Genomic DNA, 20,936 nt, shown 5'->3' with positions numbered 1-20,936 from the left:
CAAAGTTCTTGATAAAGGTGGAACTCCTTCATTCTTCTCAATAGGAGGAGACAAAAAAGCTGAGAAGAGAATTAGAAAACTATGACCCTTCCTTTTTTGAAGAACTTGAGGATCTGAAATATAACTACAATGAAGAAGTAAAAAAAAATATAATCTTAGAAGAGAGGTTGAAGCAGCTTTCTGAAGAGTTTGGCATTCAAGTGCATAGTCCAGGCAACATTGCTGTTGATTAGGCTAGTGTTTAGTATTCTCAGCATTAATACAAAAAATAAATGCCACAGCAGTTATGTAATATTCATTTGTCTGTGATTATCTTAGAATAATACAAGTCTCTTAAAGTTACACTAGTTTGCACACACCTAAGAATGCAGAATTGGATTAGTCAACAGTTTATGGTCAGTTTTATATACATCAGTCAAAATAAAAGTGAGTTTTACCTCTCCCAGCTCCTTCACAGTATCACATTTTAATTCGGAACAGTTAAACTGAGTAATACACAGGTTTCAGGTGAAGTTGAAACCTTGGGCTTATCCTAAAAGTTGAGAAACTCTTAAAATGTCAGCATATGTAGCTAGGTGTGCTAAATTCGAGATTAATAAGAATAGATAATTTGCAGTTGCTGTCTCATCTGACCATGCTGTTTAACTCAACTCAGGGTCAGTATGTGGGATGTCTGTTTTTACATCCCTGGTTATTTTTACCTCAAATTTAAAAAACCCAAGAACAAAGAACTGAAAATTAAACTATAGTATTTCAGCCAAACCAATGGTATTTTTGTACATAATTGATTTTTTTATTTTGTATATTTTATAAAGCTGGATGTATACTTTTATAGCAGACATAAAATAAAACCAACTCAAACAATCATTCAGTCTCACCTTTATTATTTATATGCCTTATTGTACTTAATATGGCCTTGAAGTTTCCTAAGTGAGATGCGGTTGTAAGTGGAAATTATTAAACCACGTCTCTCTCCAATTACTAAGGATCTCCAAAATAAAACTAGTATACTTTCTGTTATTTACTCTTTTTGTCCCAAAATAGTGGAAGTGCCTGTAGGAGAGAGGGTAATTGGGGTTTCGAGAAATAGCATAATGCTTATGTTAAATAATACAGGGAAAAGTTTTGCCCTATAAGAAACTGTTACTACTTTAAAAAAAAGTTATCAAATTTTAGACAAATTCTGGTCCCATCAGAAATATGTTCTTTACTGTAAAGAAACTAGATCCTAAGTCTGAATCCTACATATAATAGTGTCATAACAATTATATTTTTAGAAGTGCAACCCATGTAACTTTTCCATTTGATTGCATTCATTAACTAAGCTTTTAGAACAACCCAGTGATAGACAACATACTTCTTACACTTAATGTTGACAGTTTCCAGAAATGGGTTCAAAAGTTAAGGATTCTTCAGAAAAGAAAATAAACATGCTGGAAACTAGATCTCGCTTTGGCTGTCAGATCTCTGTTATCTAAAATTAGTCATTTAGGATAAACTTAAAATGATACAGTACCTGGGCTGTTGCCTAAACTAGAAGATTATTTGTAAAAAGTTCTGTGGTAGACACAGGTAAGAGGAATGCAGCACATGGAACAATTAACTTAAAAGCAGAAAATCATTTTAAGCATCAAACTTGATATCTTTGAGTCTGTCAAATCTTTGACCATCTAAGTTTGAGAAATGGTGAAACAAACTCTTTGGTTCAAAGTCACATTCATATTTAGTTCTATTAAAAGAAATTACAACAGGCTGAGAATTCAGGTATGTCTCTGCAAGTGGCCAGGGTAAATCAAGATGATGGCGATGGAGCTAAAATAAAAAGAAAGAAGATCAGCTCAGCAATTTTGATAGAGTAGCACAACTTCCAGCTTGGGGGGGTGTGGGTATGTGTGGATTCTAGGATCCTCTGCATTAGGGCACTTAAAACCATTAATCAGTTATCTGAATAACATGAGTAACAATGAAGCACAAAAGGCAAACCAGTACCAAGGTGTCCTCTGCAGTTTCAGAAATAATACAAACGTGCTAATTTAAAAAAATCACATTCTTATTAATAATACTTGTTCCATAAGTCATCAATACAAGAAATTAATCTTTAAATAAAAGAATTAAGCTTTAAAATTAAAGATTCCTATATAGAGAGGCAAGAAAATACTATGTTCTCAATTACTTTGTTAGCATAATGTTGGGAATGAAAATGTTTAATGTCATCATTGCAGTGATTCAGTGGCTTGACTAATTCTACTGTCATCTCATTTGATGGAGGACATTTATTATTAAAAAATTTGGAAAAAGAGACAAAAAATGAGTACAATACTTCACATACTGTGAATTATTGTAGTGTTTTTCACATGTCTATCCTTATATTTACCTTGATTAAACACCCATCGTGGCAGTGCCATACAATTCCTTCAATTTTACCCTCACTGCAGCTTTCAAACCAAGACAGTATGTCATTTTGCTTCAAAGTAGGTGGATTCTTTATTTCAAATGCTCCATGTGGTACCAGAAGATGTACAGGGTGCTTCTTGTTTCCTAATCCTATGTTTAAAGAAACAAATATATTCCTGTTAGTTAACATGTGATACCTTAAAATTTTTCTCATTTTTGTTACTGTGGCTATCTTAAAAGTACTCTGTGGATTTCTATTAGATACTACAACATCGTCCTGCCTTTAACAAAACATTAAGTGTATTTTTAAGTATCAAATGCAGCTGTCTATCCTCACATTTTAATTTATTTATTTAAATCTCCTCCTCCTTTGAATAAAATAAACATGACGCAGAGATTTTTACAGTTGTATATTTTGTCCTTGTGGTCACCTCCTCAGTAACCATAATGCCCCTGGCTAAATTCTCCACACTTCAGATCACAGTCACTGACACAAACTTCTTAGTTCCAGAAAATCTGGCATATCTTTTCATGAATATGGATGAATACTTAAGCCAGGCTGTTAACAACTGCATTGCCTCTTCACTGACTGTTCAACACAAATCTTCATCTAAGAATACATCTACTAGATTTTTTTTTTGTTGCAGTTCTTTTTACATACTGGGAAAATGCTTAGACCAGGTATGACTATCCTTGCAAGTTATCCTGACAGCAAAGCTCTGAAATTAGAACTCACTTGTGCTCATACCTAATTGTTTTTTTGTTATAAGGCTTTTAAAGGAAGAAACCACAACCAAAATTTAGCTTAAATTACACTTCCTTAAAAAAAATTCCATTTTCATAATTTAAAAATTGCAACTTATGACTAATTCTAGAGGCTCCAAAAATGGTTGAATAAAATTTTCTACTTCAATGGACTAAACAGCATCAGAAGAGCAAGTAAAAAAAGTGAAGAAAAGGCAACAAGAAACAATCTTAAAAAGTCATTTTAATAGTAATATTTAAAACAGCTTTTCCAGTCAAAATATTTTCTGAAAGACTAAAGCAAAGCATTTTTATAGCACTGAGGTTTAATAGAGATAACTAGTCCCATGACAACTAAGCTTTCTAAGGTATTTTTGGGTGGCTGTTCCTTCAGCTAGCCCTTTCTCTCCCTTCTACGAAGGTTGCTACCAGACAACTTTTAAAAAAAAATTTACACAAAGAAAATGCATAGTTTTCACTCAAAAATAGCACTAAATTAAAAAAGTATTTAAGCACAGACCATACAAACTTACCATATGGATTTGCATTAATATTAGTCCCAATAAGCTCCAATGTTTGTTCTAGAAGTTCTGATAACGGCACCGGACTGATTTCCAGAAGCCCTGGGTCAGCATGGCGTTTCAATACCAGTGCTATTTCAGCCTCATAATTTATAACAGATGAGTGCCAGCAATACTGCTTATTATTTTTCTCCACAGGCACCCAACCTATGAGAAAACACTGCATTTTACCAAAGTAAACATCTCAAGTTAGTAAGTATGCACTAGACCTGTACATGCATTTAAAAAAAAACAAAACAAGAAACCACAGTTAACTACAAACAGAAAGATTAACAAGAAAAACTGTTGTATGCCAGAAGAATGCAAATGTGATATTTATGCCTTCCTGGATAGTGAATGAATGACATTACAATTCTTTTTTTTTAAAATACATTAACTACTATTTTTAACTCTGGAACTAATTCTAATTCGCTCTAAAATTCACACACCCACCCTCACCCACCCCCTTCCCCAGTTTTACCTGTGCTGCATCATAGGTACCTGGCATATGTCCATTTTCATCGGGCAACGGATTGCCATTAGAGAACTCTAGGTCCTTTGCTGGAATCCAGGTATCTGGAACAGGCTTGAAATCCTCTTCAATATTCCATGCAAATTCTAGACATATAAATGCGACATTTAGTTTTCAGCAAACTGTTAGCCAGTTTTGCTTTGGTTGTTTTTCAATGCAATTATTAAAGTACCATTGATCTAAACCTTGTTTTACAGACAGTAGTCCCAGTTACTTCATACAAGCACCAATATCTGTCGCACTCAAGTAGTCTACAATTAGGATGGTTTAAAGAAGCACATAGCGTTTAAGTAGTTTAAAATTTCAAAAACTAACAAAGATTAAAAAAATAGCTCCCTATGCCAGTTTAAAGCTCTCAAAGTAAAGAGTGACGTTAAAAAAATTGGAGCAGGATCACTGACATTTCCCATCTTAGACTAGTTTTTCCAACTGGCTTACTTTGCCAAAAAGAAGGAAAGAAATCTTCACAGACCTTTGCAATCTTTCAATGAATGCAAGAATTGTCTAAACTTTTTTTCGCCTTGTTTGCTGGGTCTTCGATCCAGTCTCGCCCATAGATAGGGTTGCCCTAAAGTTTCCAGAGAGAGAAAACCAGCATGTTACTGAGGTAACCATATGCTGCAGAGTACTGAAATCAACTGTGTAATAGGCAAGAATTCTCAACTGCCACTAGAGAAATTTTATATCCAAATCTGCTATTTAAAGTCATAAGTTATACTATATGAATCTAAAAATCTATTTTAGATTCTAGATACAGTCTTGCCTAATGTAATACAAAGTCTTTTACAATTTCACGGAAAGGCAAGAACCCCAGTGATGCAATGAATCACAGTCTTCTCATTTCCGCCCCAACTCCATAATTCTATTAATCCTCCCCAAGGAAATTAGACATCATTATACAAGTCCCAGTGTGCAAGGAAGGCTTACTAATAGGACATTTTAAAACTGGAATAGTTCCTAGATTGTCATGTTCACTTAAACCATACTTCATGTATTTTAGAGACTAAAATCTGTAACACCTTCAGAAACACCTCCTAAGTCTATGGTAGCTATTACTTTGTGGTCAAGATGGTTCATGACAGTTGAACTCACAACAGCTGCAAATAAATCATACCATGAAAGTGAAAACTAAGTCAAGCAAGGCTTCTAGTCAGCATGAGAAATCTGCATATGGGTCTTCCTTATTACCTTTATACGTAGTTACATAACAGCAGGTTCCGTCCACCTTTTCAGTAGGAATTGCATTGTGTATATCTGCCGCTAATGCCTTTCCAGATACAGCTTCAGTTGCCAAAACTTTAAATGGCTGAAAAGAAGACGAGTGGCTATGTTATTGCCTTGCTCTCATAGGGCTCCTTACAGTTGGCCTCTACTGATTTCTAACACTCTCGAAACACACTCTTGTTTCTTCAAAACTTGACAGTTTGGAAAATGCTCTAAGACAGAAGAACCAAGGCAATCTGTTTGCTAATTCTCTCCCCCTTTCCCATTCTTGATTAGCATTTAAAGATGATTTTGCTTTCCACTTTAAATAGGGCATATAAACAAGAAGGGGACCAGTCCAACGCTGTTCACTTTTCCTGTATGAAAGAATACCAGTGTAGGGATGTACCCTTACATGACCATTTTCGATGGTGCTGGTACCCTGAGTTGAACAATTACATTACTGTCCTTTTTGCAACCATTTCAGGTCTTCGGTCCAAAAGTCAATCGCCAGTGGGACCGAGTCACCCAGCTGGATTCAAGTTCACTATGCAGCTGGTACTAAAATCAGGAAACACAAGCTGGAGACCTGCAGGTGAATGCCACCCCAACCTGTCCACGTCTCACAGCCTCAAATTAATTATTCTGTCATAAGCCTGATATTCCTTCGACCACAAAATGAAAACAAACAAAAACAAAACAAAACAAAGAAATAGACAAGCTCCTTTTTTTCCCTACGAGGCTCATAGGCGGGGACAGCAGAGTGGTTTTACACAGGTTCCCAGCGCGGTCACGTAGGAGCGGCCTTCACTTACAAAAAGCAAACACAACATCAGGGCGACAACCTTTCTGCGTGGGGCTGAGCTGAAACGGCACCCACACAGCCCTTCTTCCCTGCATTTCAGAGGGAGAACCGCTCAGAATCTGCAGCCAAACCTGCAGCCACTCGGCTGTGGCCAGGCGGCCCTGACACGGTCGGTGCTGTAGCAACCCGCGACCCAGCGACTTCATCCGGGCTCGTGCACGGGCCTAGCCCCGCCTGCCTGCCTCCCGCTCCCCCGTCCCGGGCACCTGGCGCTCCCTCTTGGCCGACGGCTCCTTCTTCACCTCGGTGACGAACAGACAGGGCACCTTGCGCTGCACGGCGCTCCGCCGCCTCATGGCCACGGCCGCCCGCTCCCGCTGCGCCCAGCAGCGCGCCTGCGCCGCCGCTGCCGCGCTGCGCCACGGGAAATGGAGTCCGCCTGGCCCCGCCCGGGGCGCTGCTGAGCGACCGAGCGCCCGGGGCCGGCTCCCTCCATCGGCCGTCAGCGAGGCGGTGGCCCCTGCCCGGCTCCCACTAGAGTGGACTCCTGCCTACATGGGTCCAAGGTCCTGCCAGGAGCCTGCTCCAGCGAGGGCTCTCCACAGGGTCACAGCCTCCTTAGGGTGCATCCACCTTCTCCTGTGCGGGGCCCTCCACGGGCTGCAGGTGGATCTCTGTTCCGCCGTGGACTTCCATGGGCTGCAGGGGCACAGGTGCCTCCCCGTGGGCTGCACCATGGGCTGCAGGAGAGAATCTGTGCTCCGGTGCCAGGAGTCCCTTCTCCCTCTCCTTCCCTGAGCTTGGTGCCTGAGGGTTCTTACTCACAGTATATTGTCACTCCTCTCTCTGGCTGCTGTTGCCTAGCAGGCTGTGGTATCTTTGTGGTGTCAAAAGATTTGTTCCCAAAACCATAGTTCCATCAACAAGAAGTTGGGTATTATTTAAGCCTCACAAAATGTTTTTTTTTCCGTTTTACACTAAGGAAGCACTAGAATGGGAGACTCTTTGAAACAGTTTGTTTTTCTATACTTTCTTGGAAGCAAGAGAGATAAAGGAAGATGTTCAGCCTGGACAGATCATGTAGCAGCATCATGCTGATGTCCCAAGCTGGAGGAGCAGTTGGCAACTGTCAAAATGTAACATTCCATCCTGGCTAACAACTGCTTTCAGTTCAGTTCAACAGTTCAACCACATGGAGAAGGTACCACCTGCTTCACTCAGCTATCTTTTGTTTTAGCTACACTGTCCATCTGAGTTTCATTTCATCTGAAGGTCCAGTATTTGAAGGAAAACTACTGCTTTGAGGATAAGATGATGATTTTCCTGACAGCTGACAGCATAGCTTTAATTCAAAGAAATATTTATATTCCACCTCGTAATAATCCGGGCATGGGTATGGGCTCCTGGTTATTGCATCCATTTTTAAGAGTTGGGGATTTAGGGATTAATGCTAGGGAGATGGGCTTTGACTCCAGACCCCCGTATGTCTCGTGGGATGGCCCAGTTGTAGTCACTACAGTCCAAAAGTTTTGGAGATGTTACTCGTAGACAAAGCTGTTAATATCTGGAACTCAGTGAAACCTGCCTCCAAATATTCCAATATTTTCAAGTGTGGCTTTGTTTTTGCTTAAAAAATGACACAAAAATAACTTATAAGTTACTGGCAGCCTGGCATTTACAGCTCTCAGTTGGGATGCTGTTCACATCCAGGGTATAAACCTGAGTTTACATAGTCAAGGTAGTGCTCATGAGCACTTGCCTCTTTGGAATTAAAAGTTTAACATATGCTTGAGAAAGATACCTCAGCTTATAAGGATAAATGAATTGCACCATCAGAGATGATGCTAAAAACTGTAAACTTTAATAAGACAGTGCTATAGAATAATAATTTTATGTATTACTAACAAAAGTGACTTGTCATGAAAGTACTATCTCTGTAGTTTTGTGCAGACATTTTAGCTGGTGCTACATTGATCAACAGAGAAAGAGCAGCAGTGTATGTATGAGTAAAGAAACAATAATTAAACAAATCCATGTGGAAAGTTATTATTCCCATTAGGCTTTTGTTTGTTATCTATAAAAACAGATGAAAGATGGTGAGCAGTGTAATGGCAACAGTCTCATAATGTCAATTCCCATTTCTTTTCATATTTTTTGATGGGAATCTTTCTGGATTTTGTTTCTTACCCCATATTTCCCCATAGACCCATGCCTTTTAATAGTAAGACAGCATTAGCGTAAGATTTGCACTTGTACAGCACATTTCATTGGAGATTGATCTGATTTTCCCATTGAACAGGAGAGAAAACTCAGCCACATTTCAGTTAAGTGACTAATAGATTTTTCTTCTTCCCAGCCTCTCACGAAAAGTCTGCAGTAAACTAGGTAGACTGCCTTACTCCTCTTCTAATCTAGGAACAGTTTTACATCATCAAACTCTGTTGACCTAACTCAAGATAACTTTAGACCTATCTGGAACTTAAGATAACTTTCAGGATAATTTGAAATGTTGTAAACTATCAGAACATGGTCCCACAAAATCTTAGTCATATGTTTACAGCAGTGTGAACTGTCATATGTCCAGTGTTCACATTGTGCTAATCCATTTAGTCCATTTTTTGATTGTTATACTTACAATACCTGAAAACTGTTTTCTCTGGCAGCAAAACTACAGCAAGTTCTCCTGTTTCTGGGAGACAGAGCCCGTAGGCTGTAGGAGGATAAGCTGTGACTTCTTTCACAGAAAACCCCGTAATATAAATGGACTTTATTTGCCACCGAGTAACAGTGAGTAAAAATATTTTCTCAACAATTTGTTCATTAGAGTTAGGAAATAGACAAAAATGTGCTCCCAGCATTTACTTCCATTGCTTATGTAGTAAATAATAAGGTCAAGAAGTGGACCATGGTGAACCAATCAGGTATGATCTGCTATCCCAGCAAGCTCAAGGCAAAGAAGGATTGCCATATGAATTACTTTACCTGTCATATTATGAATCTTCATATCTATTAGTGACATGAAAGATGAAGTCACAAATGGCAATTTAGGTGCTGAGATCCATGGAGTAAAAATATTGCTTAACTTGTATTTTTGATAGATCTCTCTCATAGTTAAAATGGTTAGTATGCAGATAATCATTTAAGAGAAATTAAAACTAGTGTGTGTGGTGGGGGAGGAGGTTGATAGGGACACTAGTAGCAATATTTGTTGATAGAGCACATGTTGTATGGATGAGACAACCCTTGAAGAGATAACATCAGGTTACAGCGATGTGTGTGCAGATATATTTCCAGTTCATTGTTTTGAATAAAATTTTCAGGCTTGAACACTGGTTGCACGTTGCTGAAGTATGGTAATAGTGTGTAAGGCAGCACACTTCTTTGTGGAAACCCCCACCATTACAAGTTGGGTTTTTTTCCTCAGCCCTCTCTAAGAGGAGCTCTTGACTATCAGGAGCCCTGGTAGACAGCTGGAACCCAGAACAGGGTAAGAGTCCAGAGCAAAGAACCAAGACAGATGTCAGAAGCAGGAGTGCGGAGAGCAAGTCAACATGAAACCTTGTGTTCCTGAAATTCCCCCAGAAAAACGTAGCGTGTCATATCTGGGCATGTGGAGCTTAACTAACCACACAGGACCAAAGCAAGAAATTGAGTGCTGTTTCTCTGAGTGCCCATACTGCTTTTAGCACAGTTCCCACTTACACAGCATAGGCCCACTTTTAGGTGTGATGAGAGTCACAGACTATGCCCAAGAGGGACTATGGGCAACGTCCAACAACCAGAACCAGAAAACAAACACAATCCTTTGACTTTTTATTGCAATATGTAAAAATTCAAAGTCTGTTTGCAAATACTAAACCTGCATTTATTTGTGCTAATACTTAGAAATGTTGTTAAACTAATTTAAGTTTGTTTTGGCTTACACTACCCAGAGCTAATAATATCCTGTTCTGGACAGTGAAAAAGGCTCTATGAAGTCGGTGTCTCATCTTACACATCTCTTTCATGAGATGCAACAAATATGATCTGCAATAGTGTTATTAAAGTGGGTTTAATATGATATACATGCTGCTCATAGGCAAGCAAGAGATGCACAAGAATAACAACAACTGGAATAATAGAAAAATGCACACATTTTCTTTTAAACTGGAAAATATATCCAAGTTCTTTAATATAATGCACAGAATCCTGATTGGATCTATAGTTGCAAATAGGTCAGCTCAAACAGTACAGATAGATTCAATGTTTTTCGTCATTTATCTTTCCAGTCCATTGCATTTCCTGGCTCTTGGAATATGTTATCCCAGTACTGAAGCCATTTTGCTGCAAACATTATATATAGAGATAAGTTCCTAAGGAAAATAATATATTTTCTAATTTTCTTCTAATTAAGTGTAAATTATTTTTATGAACTACACATTCCTTGTAAAAATCTACATTTTGTACCCAGTAAAGAGAGTTGATAGGAAAAAAAAACGTCTGCAAGTTTAAAATGGGCAATTCTGTACTTAGCATTGCTAAATTCTTCAAAATGGATACCATGGAGATGATACCACTTACCTGTTATTCAGCATGTTTCAAATATTTTCATAGGTGGGATCCTAAACTCACTCACTCACTCATTTCAATCCAAGCATGATTAATCACGCATTTCTCTATCTTGTAAATGTCTTAAAAGGGATTGGAAGAAAGAAGGTTGCTGACTCAAATTAATCTATCCACCAGCTGGAAGAGATAACCAGCCTATTTTAAACAGCTTAGTGATAAAAATGTTCCTCTTTCAAAAGTCTGTATTCAGCAGTGCCTCATTCGTCCATTCAGAGGAGCTAGTACCTGTGTTTTTCCTACTTTCTGGAGTTGGAAGGAGTTCTCTTGCCAACCTCTGCACAAGATAATGCCTAATCCTGATAAGGATGTCAAAAGTATACCTGCTAGTGTGAATGTGGATTTGATATTCTAGTTCATTCCTAATAAAGTACCTCTAATGCTCTTGTTTGCAGATGTCCCATTAAAACAGGATGTCCAAGGAGGGATTCTGCATCCAGTCCTTCGTCAAGACTCACTCAGAAATCAAGAGAATATTTTATTACCAATTCATCCTCCACTGATTATAAACCTCGGTGATGAAGAGGATGATGAAGAGGATGATGGAGAGGAAGAGAACTGTAAACAGTTTTTTTTCTTTCTTTTATAAGGAAGTTAAATGGCTTTTGTCAACTCTTGCAATGTACTTCATGACTGATTTATTATAATAACCACTACATTTTTATAAAAGAGCTGCTGACAAGTTTTTTAAATAGTTTTCAGCTAATCCTTAAAATGTTGAAACTGGTAGTCACCAGATGTAAGCAAGGCAATTTTTTCTAACTCCCTTGTATTTTTAGTATATATTTCAATAGTGGTATAATTCACATACCTTTTTTTATTAAATGAAGTTTAAAATGCGATCCACAATTCAGATGGCCATCAAAAACTCTTCAAAATTTTGAGATGAAATTACAAGCTTAGAAGGTACTTCTTTTCTGGGAAACAAATTTTTGAACAAGGGCTGTACACACTCATCACTGAAGGTGAAGTCACAGGTTTTTTACAAAAGATGGTTGTGTGAGTGAGTTCAACTTAATTTCACCAACTGATTTACTAAACTCTGCAGGCAGTCTAATTTTTTTAGAGGAAGTTATTCTTAAATCTAGTGAAGAGAATCCATGCAAAACTTTTCACTAGTTTGACTGAATGTTTATGTGTATATACATATATATATGTTAATATATTTAAACCTTTGACTGTATCTCACTTAGAGATATGAGATTCATAGGGAAGGAACAAATTGCACATTCCTGAAGAGTGAAAAGTGAGAGAATGACCTACTCTCAGGAGTGCACTCAGCAAATTATTGTACTGCCCCAAGCCAAATTTCACTTTCTCCCTGCCCATCAGGTAGGGCAGCCCGTTAGTGCTTCCTAACATGTTTTCAGTCTGAATATGCCACATTAACTCAAACAATACAGAAGGCAGGGCTTTGCTAGTCTTCAGAGCTTTAACTGAGAGAGGTAAGGAGCACTCACTTCACCAGCTCTGATAGCAGACATTATAGAATAGTAACTTTGGGCAAGGGTTTTGTGACAAGCCCTGTCTGGTGACATTTTGAATCAGATTTTGTTGTAGGTGTAAATGAAAGATTATTTTGAAAATGAATACTGGAGATGCTTTTGAATCATTTCAAATGAACAAACATTTGCTTCTTAATATGTGTTTTAACTGCAATTCCATTGTACGTGAAAATACCTAATGTTAAGGAGTCATTTTTCTGTCTGGAAGCAGAGGTTGCAGTCAGAAACAAAAATAACTGATGATAGAAATGAAAGTCATTATGGTATTTGATTATTAAGAAATGTTGAAGATATTTGTATAGTTATCTTGTAATCTTTTTAAAATATTTCCTACAGATGTTTCTAACTTGAGGCCCAAGACCACTGCAGATATTGAAGAGGAAAGAGCAATAAGGGATATATGCTATAAATCTGGTAAATATGAAATTAGTCACTCTTTTCTAAAAAGCAATGCTGCCAATACAGTAATCTTTGGGCCTTTTTTTCCCACTGTCTTGGGGCATGTTTAGGAGAGTATTATGGAATTCAGAACCCTCACAAACACCAATCAACAAAAGCTGTGTCTTCACCTTGGCAAGATGAGCTATTACCCTTGGAAGCTACTGAACAAAACTTACAGAAAGGCAAGTACTTTTAATTTCCTTGAACTGTGTTTACCACTTTTAAAATGTCTGTAACAGGGCAGAACTATTACATAGTTTGCACTTCTTTCCCACTTTTTAAATTTAGTGAAAATAAAATATTACAAAGAGCATATTTGTATTTGTAAGCATATTGCCAAACCACTTCATTAATTTTTACCCTATATAGATATAGATATATAGATATATATATGTGGTCACACTTATGTGACTACCTGCATCAATTGTAAATGGAAAAGGTAGAAATGGGTTATTAAGCCAATGTGTACTTTCCTGATGTGCACAACATAGGTCTTTCATATAATTTTTCTTCACAATCAAGATTTGTGTAGTCTAATTTTAACCATCCTAATGTTAGGAATGTAGTTTAAATTTCTCATCAAGGCTCTCTGTTGTAAGTTGAGAAAGACTGGAACTCTTATGGGCCTATTTATTGCATCATCAGATGCACCAAAGGAAGGTGAGATGAGTCACTTGGCCAGAGGTGCTCTACAGTCTCTGCTGACTGTCTTGGGTGTCTAGATAGCAAAATGTAGTGATAGAGGAAACTTTTCTATAACTAAATTTAGATTAAGTAAATACCCCCCTCAAGGGTCTTGAAACAAAAGAGTTCCATTTTGTTTCAAATGCTGGGCTTTATCCAACATAGTTAAAGTCAAATAAATACAAATTCATAAATATTTACCACAGCTATTATGTTACTTCATTCATTATTCTCTTCTATTTTCTAAATTTAAAATGTTTGTTAATAAAGTAGTTTTGATAAGCTATTTTTAAGAAGTATATAGATACATTTAGTCTACAGATGAGGGAATCAATAACAAATACATAAACATAGCTTTTAGGAAGTGTATATATTTATCATTAGACATATTTAGAGAAAAGGATAGATATGTTTCCCCAAAGCAGTTTTTCATTTGAGTTCTCTGAGGCTTTAGGTACTATGATTACATGCATCTTGAAAATGCCATAAATTCATTCAGTGAGGATTCAAAAATATGATTCATGGAAAGTGAGAAACTCATGAATAAACAGTTAGTTTATAGCTAGGTCTTTACTTTGATGCCATAGTCTTCTTTAGCCTATGTATTATGATATTATCGTAGAGAGCATGAAAGTTATGCATCAGTTACACTAGACAGGATCCAAATAACTGATAAAACAGAAAGAAGGTTATGAAACGAGAGGTTAAGAGAAATTGCACTACTCACTGGCTCATAGAGGTGGGAGGAGAAGAATGTCAGTACCATTTCCTAGGCTTACCCACAGCTAAACATTCTTTCTGTTGCCTTTCCAGGTGATAGTAACACAATTCCTACAAAATGTAATAATGCAAGAAAAGAGAAAGAGAGTTCAGAAAGGAGAGTACCAATAGAGAGTACTCCCAGGAAAGATCATAGATCCTTTGACAGTGGAGGTAATATACTGTAGCATCAGCTTGTCATTGCTGAACATCATGTGGTAAATAAAATAACCAAAGATGCATGCATTAAATTTCACCACTTTACGTTTGAGTTATTCTTTGTTCTTTATGTTCTAGACACTCTTTCTCATGCTGCACCATTAATTATAACAATCAAAACCACTGTTTACGATTATGTATTACACTTATCTTAGGATTATACTGAAAAAAAAATCCTTTAAGCTGATTACAATTGACTTTTTTCTTACTGAATTTTGGGAAAGAAAAGATTCTGTGGAGTTACAAAAAAGCAAGTGTAGAGATGCACACAAGATAAAATGTTTTCAAAAACCATTACATTTGTGAGACTATCCCTAGTTAAGGTGAATAAGCTTTAAGTTTTTCAGTTATCCTACACAGAAATAACAAAGCTGCAATCCTGTATCTTGTGTAACAGGAGTCGATCCCTCTGCATAAACTTGGTTGATGTAGATGAAGACACAGTGTTTTGACCCTTTGAGTTCAGTGTTGAATCATGTCATTAAAGCTGAAGAATGGTCCATTCTCCTTGAATTTACTTAGTACTTAGTGGTATTCAATCCTTTTTCTTCATAAATATTTATTAGTGGTAAAAATAGTAGTAATTGTTGTAGTATTCTTTTTTTCCCCCCTTAGTTTGTCAATGCACTGCCATGCCAGGGCTGCTTGCTCTAGCTTGGAGCAAACTGGTATGGGTCTTGTAGCTCCAGAACTTTATTGCACAGTAAAAATGTATCTTACATGATCCTTCTTTTCCTGTGACCTTTATATACAAATGTGTCTTTGTTTTAAACATTCTTTATGTCAATATAAATAGTTACCAGTGGGAAACAATTCAATAATTAAATCTCTGTTCACACATATATATTCAAAGCTTTTTTTCCCCCCTCTTATTTTGTGGGCCTTATTGAATCAGCTATTTGGTGGTTGTACCTTTTTATTGATTTCAGCTAAAAACATGCGATATAAAAAGCAGACTCTACATTCAGCTAAAAACACGTGATATAAAAAGCAGACTCTACATTGTTCACCTTTCTCAGGGTGCTCTTGAGTGTAGATAACTTTTTGAGACTCCTTTCCTCCAGGAGGTGGTGGTTCTGGGACACAGAGGAGCACATTTGTTGATGGGACCAGATTTGAGGCACCTTGGGAAAAAGAACGAATTGCGTCCAAGTATTCCAATGTGAAAGGTAATCCATTATTATATATTTCCAAATTTTTATATTTTAGATCATTTTTGTTCCTCTACAAGTGTGGTGGGCATTATATATTTTGTGCGAAACCAGTCTGAATTGAAATTTCCCATTAACAGTGTGATTTCTTTCACTGCAAGATGACAGCAGTCGTATGCTAAGGTTCGTTTCTGCTTCTTTTAGCTAGTTTGCATCCTCTGTTAGATTCATAGTGGGCAGGATTAGTCCCTGAGTTATTAAAATCTTTGATGCTCACGTGTTAGATCACATGGAGTGCTGTGCACTTTCCAATTCTGTCAAGTAAAACAGATTTCAATGTAGGTGGTATCTCACAGAACATGGGACTTAATAGAACCAGTAAAAATATAGTTACACTTGTGATAAAGTATGCTTATTAAAAACGAGTCACATATAGCAAAGTAAAATACCTACACCAAAGTACCTCGATCATAAACTTCATTCTTTTCCCAAAGAATTTCAGAATTTGTTTGTCAATGTAGAATATGTATCAATATGATTATTGTATCAATCTGTAGGTAGATTGTTACCTGGGTATTTCTTGGCAGTTTTAGAGTAAAAAGAAAAAAAAAATTGTCTTTAAACTACCCCATAAACTAAAGAAAAAGTAGAAGATTTCTGCCACATTCAGGCCTGAAATGAGAGAAACCAAAAGTGTTTACTTACATTAGTGGGAGAAAAGGAAGAACAAAGCCACATCTTCCTGAAGAGTAGAAGGGGCCAGGAGAAGAGCACTGTTGTTTATACTGAAACTTTCCTTCTGAAGTTCTGTTTGTAGTTTGAAGTGAGCTTACCTATGCAACAAATGCTATTACTATTTTATTCTCCTCATTATGTATTTTGTTATGTTCATGTACTGCCCATGTTCAGGATGTATCTAGATGCTACAGGCAGAAATCATTCACAGTTCAGCCAGGTGTCCTTTGGAGTGCATGGGGTGGTCTCCATGGGCTCAACCATGGGTGTTCCAAAGGTCCACACATCACCTATGAAGTGTAGAGAAAGGATGATCTGGTCTTTGCCTGTAGAGTTAGTTTTTGAGTTGGCTTTCAAGATTTCTTCTGCTAGAGGAAATAGAGGCACTTTTACTTTCTTTTTGGAGAATGATACAGAATAATTAACATGTGAAACCATGTTCCACCCAAGACAACCCATGTATGAAGTGGGAGATTATGTTTTCAAAACACCACAACAGTTTTGGATAAGAACATTTTGTCTGCTTTCTAAAAAAGTAAATATGTGTTATTTTAATTCATCAGAGACTAACCACACTGAGCTGGTAAAGAACCATCGCTGCAAGGAAGTAAAAGAAAATAAATGCATTCCTGAGGAGCCAAGAAATTCAGCTAATACAGTAACTGGCAAAGGTATTTGCAGAAAACTGCTGGTTTATTCATTTTTATTTACTAAACTGTGAGATGATTTAGCACTACCTAGTTAGTTTCTGTTCTTAGTGTTACATGTGGACAGTCCATATTTGGATTGGACTACCTACAAAGAATATTTTTTTAATCTTATTGTCTAGCCTCCAGTCTCCTGCAATATGTTAAATTTTGAGTAATAGCACAACTTTTTGTTTGTATTTTCACTTCTAGGAATTCAGACTTTGGACCCCAAAGTAAAACCAAGGTACCAACAAAGGGGTCAAAGTAAGAATGATGAAACTGCTTCTTCTGGTCCTTATGGGAAAGAAACCGGAAGATACACTAATTTAAATTCTCCAGAACCTCGACGATCAGCATATGTAGTCTATCGTACAGTCACTCAAAAACCAAAGTTCAATGGATCTACAGGTGGGCTCCTGCTTGCACAGAATTCTTAAAATGCCTGTCTGTATGGTGCTGCATTCAATTGTGTCCCTGCAGGTAAATATGTTATTTATGCCTAAATACAGGTATAAGTAAATTTGATTAAGCATAATTTTGACAAACAGATTTCAACCATATCCATAGACAGAAATGTAAAGATTTATAAAGCTTTACAATTTGTCAGAAAGAAAATCCACAAACAATGATTGACCCACCTTCACAGCAGGAATCCATGAATGCAGTGATGTACTGATGTGCACAAATATACAGTTACCCAGTTTTACAGCATCTTTTATGTGATTTATTCTTTTCAAATATTTAGTAAACTTTATTAAGGTTAAAAAAACTCCACCTTTAACTTCTTATTTTATTCTAACCACTGATAATAGAAGTAATTTTACAGTAGAATTTATGTTTTGTCTCAAGAAATATTTCTTATTCAACTTTTATTGTCCCAGTAAGGTATGAAAAAATGATCTTGCTTTGCATAGTATAATTCCACAACTAGGATTTCACCAGAGTTAAAGATTGCTATGGATTTATATTTATTGTCATTATTTAGGGTTATTTTTCATCTTGAATAAACATGGGTTTGGGACTTATTCAAACTTCTCTTACCTATTTAAATAGAGTGGACATTTTTGTGATTTATAGTAGTATTATTTTTTCACACTAATTATGTTGGACAGAGGACCGAATCCCTTCCTCCTCCCATTCATGCAGGATGATGTTTTCCTTCATCTTTTTTTCCATCTTTTAAATACTCTACTGTCCTCTTGATGATACATGCTATGTCATTAATTTGACAAGAAACCTACAAGTGGGATTCTGAGTCTTGCCTCTTTCTTTCTGGGAACCCTGATTTTATAATTTTATTTTTATCTTTCTAATAGAGCTTCATACATCATTTGGGCTTTATTTGCCTTTCCACCTTCTGTGTCCACAATTTCCCTGGATAGTTGTATTTTTTCATCTGTCATTTTGTCAACAAATTCAGTGGTAAATAATTTAAATAGTCATAAGTTAAGAAAGTGATTTCATCTTGCCAGTTTCAGCCATCTTTTAAGCTATGTTGAATCTCCATCTTGAGGTGACTCCCTGTCTTAATTTCTAATAACAGGAACTTCCTTCAGGCAGAGTAATGCCTACTTTAAGTTGAATAAAGTTAAGTGAAAGGAATTCCAACATCACTGCTTAGTCTTGAGGACAAATAGCTGTGTGTTTTTTGTTTTTTCTCTGAATGGTTGCTTTCATTAAATGTGAACAGGTTGGTATAGAGATATAGAGAGAACATTCTTAATGTGAAAAGTGCGTTTTATCATATTTTCATGCTAAAAAAGGATAGATCATTTCAGAAAAAATGGTAATCAACATTTTTGTCATAAGAGCAATAATTAGCATTTTTACTGCCTTTCTTTCTAGCAGTACCTGAATCATATGGTCAGAAATGCTCAAAACAGAAGAATCAGCCTGACACCAGTAGGAGATTTTGGACACAAACAGAAAACTATGGTAATACTTACATGTTGTGCATAAACTGAAAATTTTAGGATGATTATTAAATTAATAATTTGAGTTATTGAATTAAGATGGAACTATCTTCTGTTATTAGTAAATTAATATTAATAATATTAATTTTAAATCAAATTTTCTAGAAAATGGCTTGTGATTAGGCACCATGCTCTGAGGCACAATCAATTGTCTCGCACAAAAACATAATATAGCCTTGTGCTATATTATGCTAAAACATATGTGCCAAAACATAATGTAGCCTTGTGAAAGCACTATATTATAGGGCTTTCCCAAACAGGAGGGTGGATTATGGATTAGTTTGATTAGTATGGATTAGCAATTGATGCCTTTGGGAAGATCTTCAGCGCAGAAACATTCCCTTTGTTAAAAACAACGATATCCATGGCAGAACCACCTTATTTGGAAGATCCTGTATCATGGAAATGCTGCAATATTACAAATGATCTTTAACATATTAGAGAGAGAGTCTGTCTTTAATACTAGCTTGTGTTTCAGAGGCGATATGTTATTCACCTGATGCATTCATTGATACTTCAGCTAATGTAATATTTAATTCACGTATCACACTAAGAGAGTCTTTCCAGAAATTGTGTCTGAAAATAAGCAACAACATGTATGTTTTTCCCTACAGGCAAATATAATTCAGGATCTTCTAATTCACCAACTTGGAGAAAAAGAAATCCACAAGCAAAACCAATCTCTAAGTTTAAAACAACCACTCAGGTAATTGACAAAAATGGTTACAATTCAGTCTTTTTAGGACAAGTGACATGTCTCCTCACACCTAGAAAATGTTAAAGTGTTTGTAAGACTTGCCTGGTCAAAACCTGCAAGATTCTAATCAATGTTAAGCAGTCTGAAAGAGTAGTTTTGTTTTTTTGCAGACATGTACTTTGCTTTGTTTGCAGACGTACTTTTGCCTGTATAACTACCCTGTGATTTCTAAATTTTTTTACAGTAATACTGCTATGAAAGCAAAATGTGTACCTGCCTTTATAGTGGAGCACTACAAAAAGCAGGTTTTGGATTCTAGCACTGGACAAACACAGTAGAGACTATTTGACTATGGTCTTTTTGTTTCTCTGCTGGATTGTTCATGAAGCATCAGCAATGGCTGAATGACGATCAGCTGAGGTCCAAATTCATAAAATGACTCGGGCTACAAAACATTCGCAAGACACTCTAAGGACCATTAATGCATTTTACAGCTGTCTTGAAAGCAGAGATTAGAACCTCTATCTCATGTTTACTTCTTAAAATCTTTCTGAAAGAGCATGTAGTTTTACTCTAGTAAATTGTGTACAAAATGTTCTGTATATCTATTTTGACAGCAGAGCCAAGAAGACATGGAAGGCAATAGAAAAGGAGAAAAAGAAAAATCTAAAGGGAAATAAAGCGATTATCAACTGGAATACACAAAGATGATGAACCTGCAAATTCCAAAAAGAAGGTGTAGGAATTACGCTGTAATGTTTCTAAGCTGGCTAAAAGATTTTAAAAGTATGCTCTGCACAGTCACATATAAAGGTGTTTAATATATTCACTAAATTTAATCCATTGTGAAAATTTGGCAGTTGAAGTTATTTTTACAGATTATGGCTGTACACCAGAAGACTGACAGTAATAGATGTCCATAGAGAGGAAAAATATCCCTAAGCAGAGTCTTCCCCTTTTTTATTTGACAGATCTTTGAAGGCATAATTCCTAATATGAATAAATACTATTTACTTAGCAGTTTCAGAAGACTTTTGATGTGAACAACAATGGAATGTAGATGTTCTGGTGTAAAAGCCATATTCTTAGGTGGCTTAGCTGTTTGCCAGATGGTTGGGGGCTCAGTCTGAATTTGATCTTGAAATTTTCCTATTTTAGCAGAGAAACAGAACTGTGTTATGAACTAAAAGAACTTCACAACAAAACTTTTAGAATTAAATGAAATATGTATTTGCACACA

The 20,936-nt window shown here is 36.5% G+C and overlaps 3 protein-coding genes across 13 annotated transcripts in view; 2 read left to right on the top strand and 1 right to left on the bottom strand.

Annotated features, from left to right (window-relative positions):
- The window catches only part of CEP290 (centrosomal protein 290), a 52,424-nt gene extending 51,557 nt beyond the window's left edge, over positions 1-867 (top strand). For all 7 annotated transcript variants that reach the window (XM_027679830.1, XM_027679828.1, XM_027679829.1 and 4 more), the window contains one exon: positions 45-867. In XM_027679830.1, coding sequence (XP_027535631.1) covers positions 45-233 — 189 coding nt within the window. In that variant the 3' untranslated portion in view covers positions 234-867. The remainder of the gene's footprint in view (positions 1-44) is intronic.
- On the bottom strand, positions 868-6,738 carry CUNH12orf29 (chromosome unknown C12orf29 homolog). Its single transcript, XM_027679841.1, has 7 exons — positions 6,505-6,738; positions 5,419-5,536; positions 4,703-4,798; positions 4,200-4,316; positions 3,672-3,866; positions 2,375-2,544; positions 868-1,812 (listed from the first exon to the last, which is right to left on the bottom strand). Exons 1-7 carry the CDS (start codon positions 6,592-6,594, stop codon positions 1,624-1,626), a joined length of 975 nt encoding a protein of 324 aa, XP_027535642.1. The 5' UTR covers positions 6,595-6,738; the 3' UTR covers positions 868-1,623.
- Positions 6,739-7,060: 322 nt separating this feature from the next.
- On the top strand, positions 7,061-20,722 carry CUNH12orf50 (chromosome unknown C12orf50 homolog). Of its 5 annotated transcripts, none has more exons than XM_027679839.1 (12): positions 7,061-7,439; positions 8,902-9,025; positions 11,239-11,358; positions 12,685-12,762; positions 12,858-12,971; positions 14,287-14,406; positions 15,516-15,620; positions 16,901-17,008; positions 17,237-17,434; positions 18,872-18,961; positions 19,614-19,705; positions 20,314-20,722. In XM_027679839.1, the coding sequence occupies exons 1-12, from the start codon at positions 7,431-7,433 to the stop codon at positions 20,374-20,376; spliced, it is 1,221 nt and encodes a 406-aa protein (XP_027535640.1). In that variant the 5' UTR covers positions 7,061-7,430; the 3' UTR covers positions 20,377-20,722. The 5 variants fall into 5 exon arrangements, with proteins under 5 accessions (XP_027535640.1, XP_027535639.1, XP_027535637.1 ...); XM_027679838.1 differs by having other exon boundaries at positions 7,062-7,439; positions 11,239-11,403; positions 20,317-20,722; XM_027679836.1 differs by having other exon boundaries at positions 7,062-7,439; positions 11,239-11,403.
- The last annotated feature ends 214 nt before the right edge of the window (positions 20,723-20,936 follow it).

This window comes from Neopelma chrysocephalum, unplaced genomic scaffold (assembly GCF_003984885.1).
Source record: "Neopelma chrysocephalum unplaced genomic scaffold, ASM398488v2 Primary Assembly neopelma1_59, whole genome shotgun sequence".
NCBI classification, from domain to species: Eukaryota; Metazoa; Chordata; class Aves; order Passeriformes; family Pipridae; genus Neopelma; species Neopelma chrysocephalum.
Note: the sequence above shows the minus strand (reverse complement) of the source record. Positions and strands in the feature narration are given on the sequence as shown.

Bases quoted from the DNA above. Each gene is read 5' to 3' on its own strand.
- CUNH12orf29 (XM_027679841.1), bottom strand. From the start codon at position 6,594: ATGAGGCGGCGGAGCGCCGTGCAGCGCAAGGTGCCCTGTCTGTTCGTC. The intron at 5,537-6,504 runs GTGCCCGGGACG...TCTTCTTTTCAG, and splicing joins CGGCCAAGAGGGAGCGCCAG to CCATTTAAAGTTTTGGCAAC. The intron at 3,867-4,199 runs GTACCTATGATG...GTTTTCTCATAG, and splicing joins TGAAAATGGACATATGCCAG to GTTGGGTGCCTGTGGAGAAA.
- CUNH12orf50 (XM_027679836.1), top strand. The intron at 14,407-15,515 runs GTAATATACTGT...CCTTTCCTCCAG, and splicing joins TAGATCCTTTGACAGTGGAG to GAGGTGGTGGTTCTGGGACA. The intron at 17,009-17,236 runs GTATTTGCAGAA...TTTCACTTCTAG, and splicing joins TAATACAGTAACTGGCAAAG to GAATTCAGACTTTGGACCCC.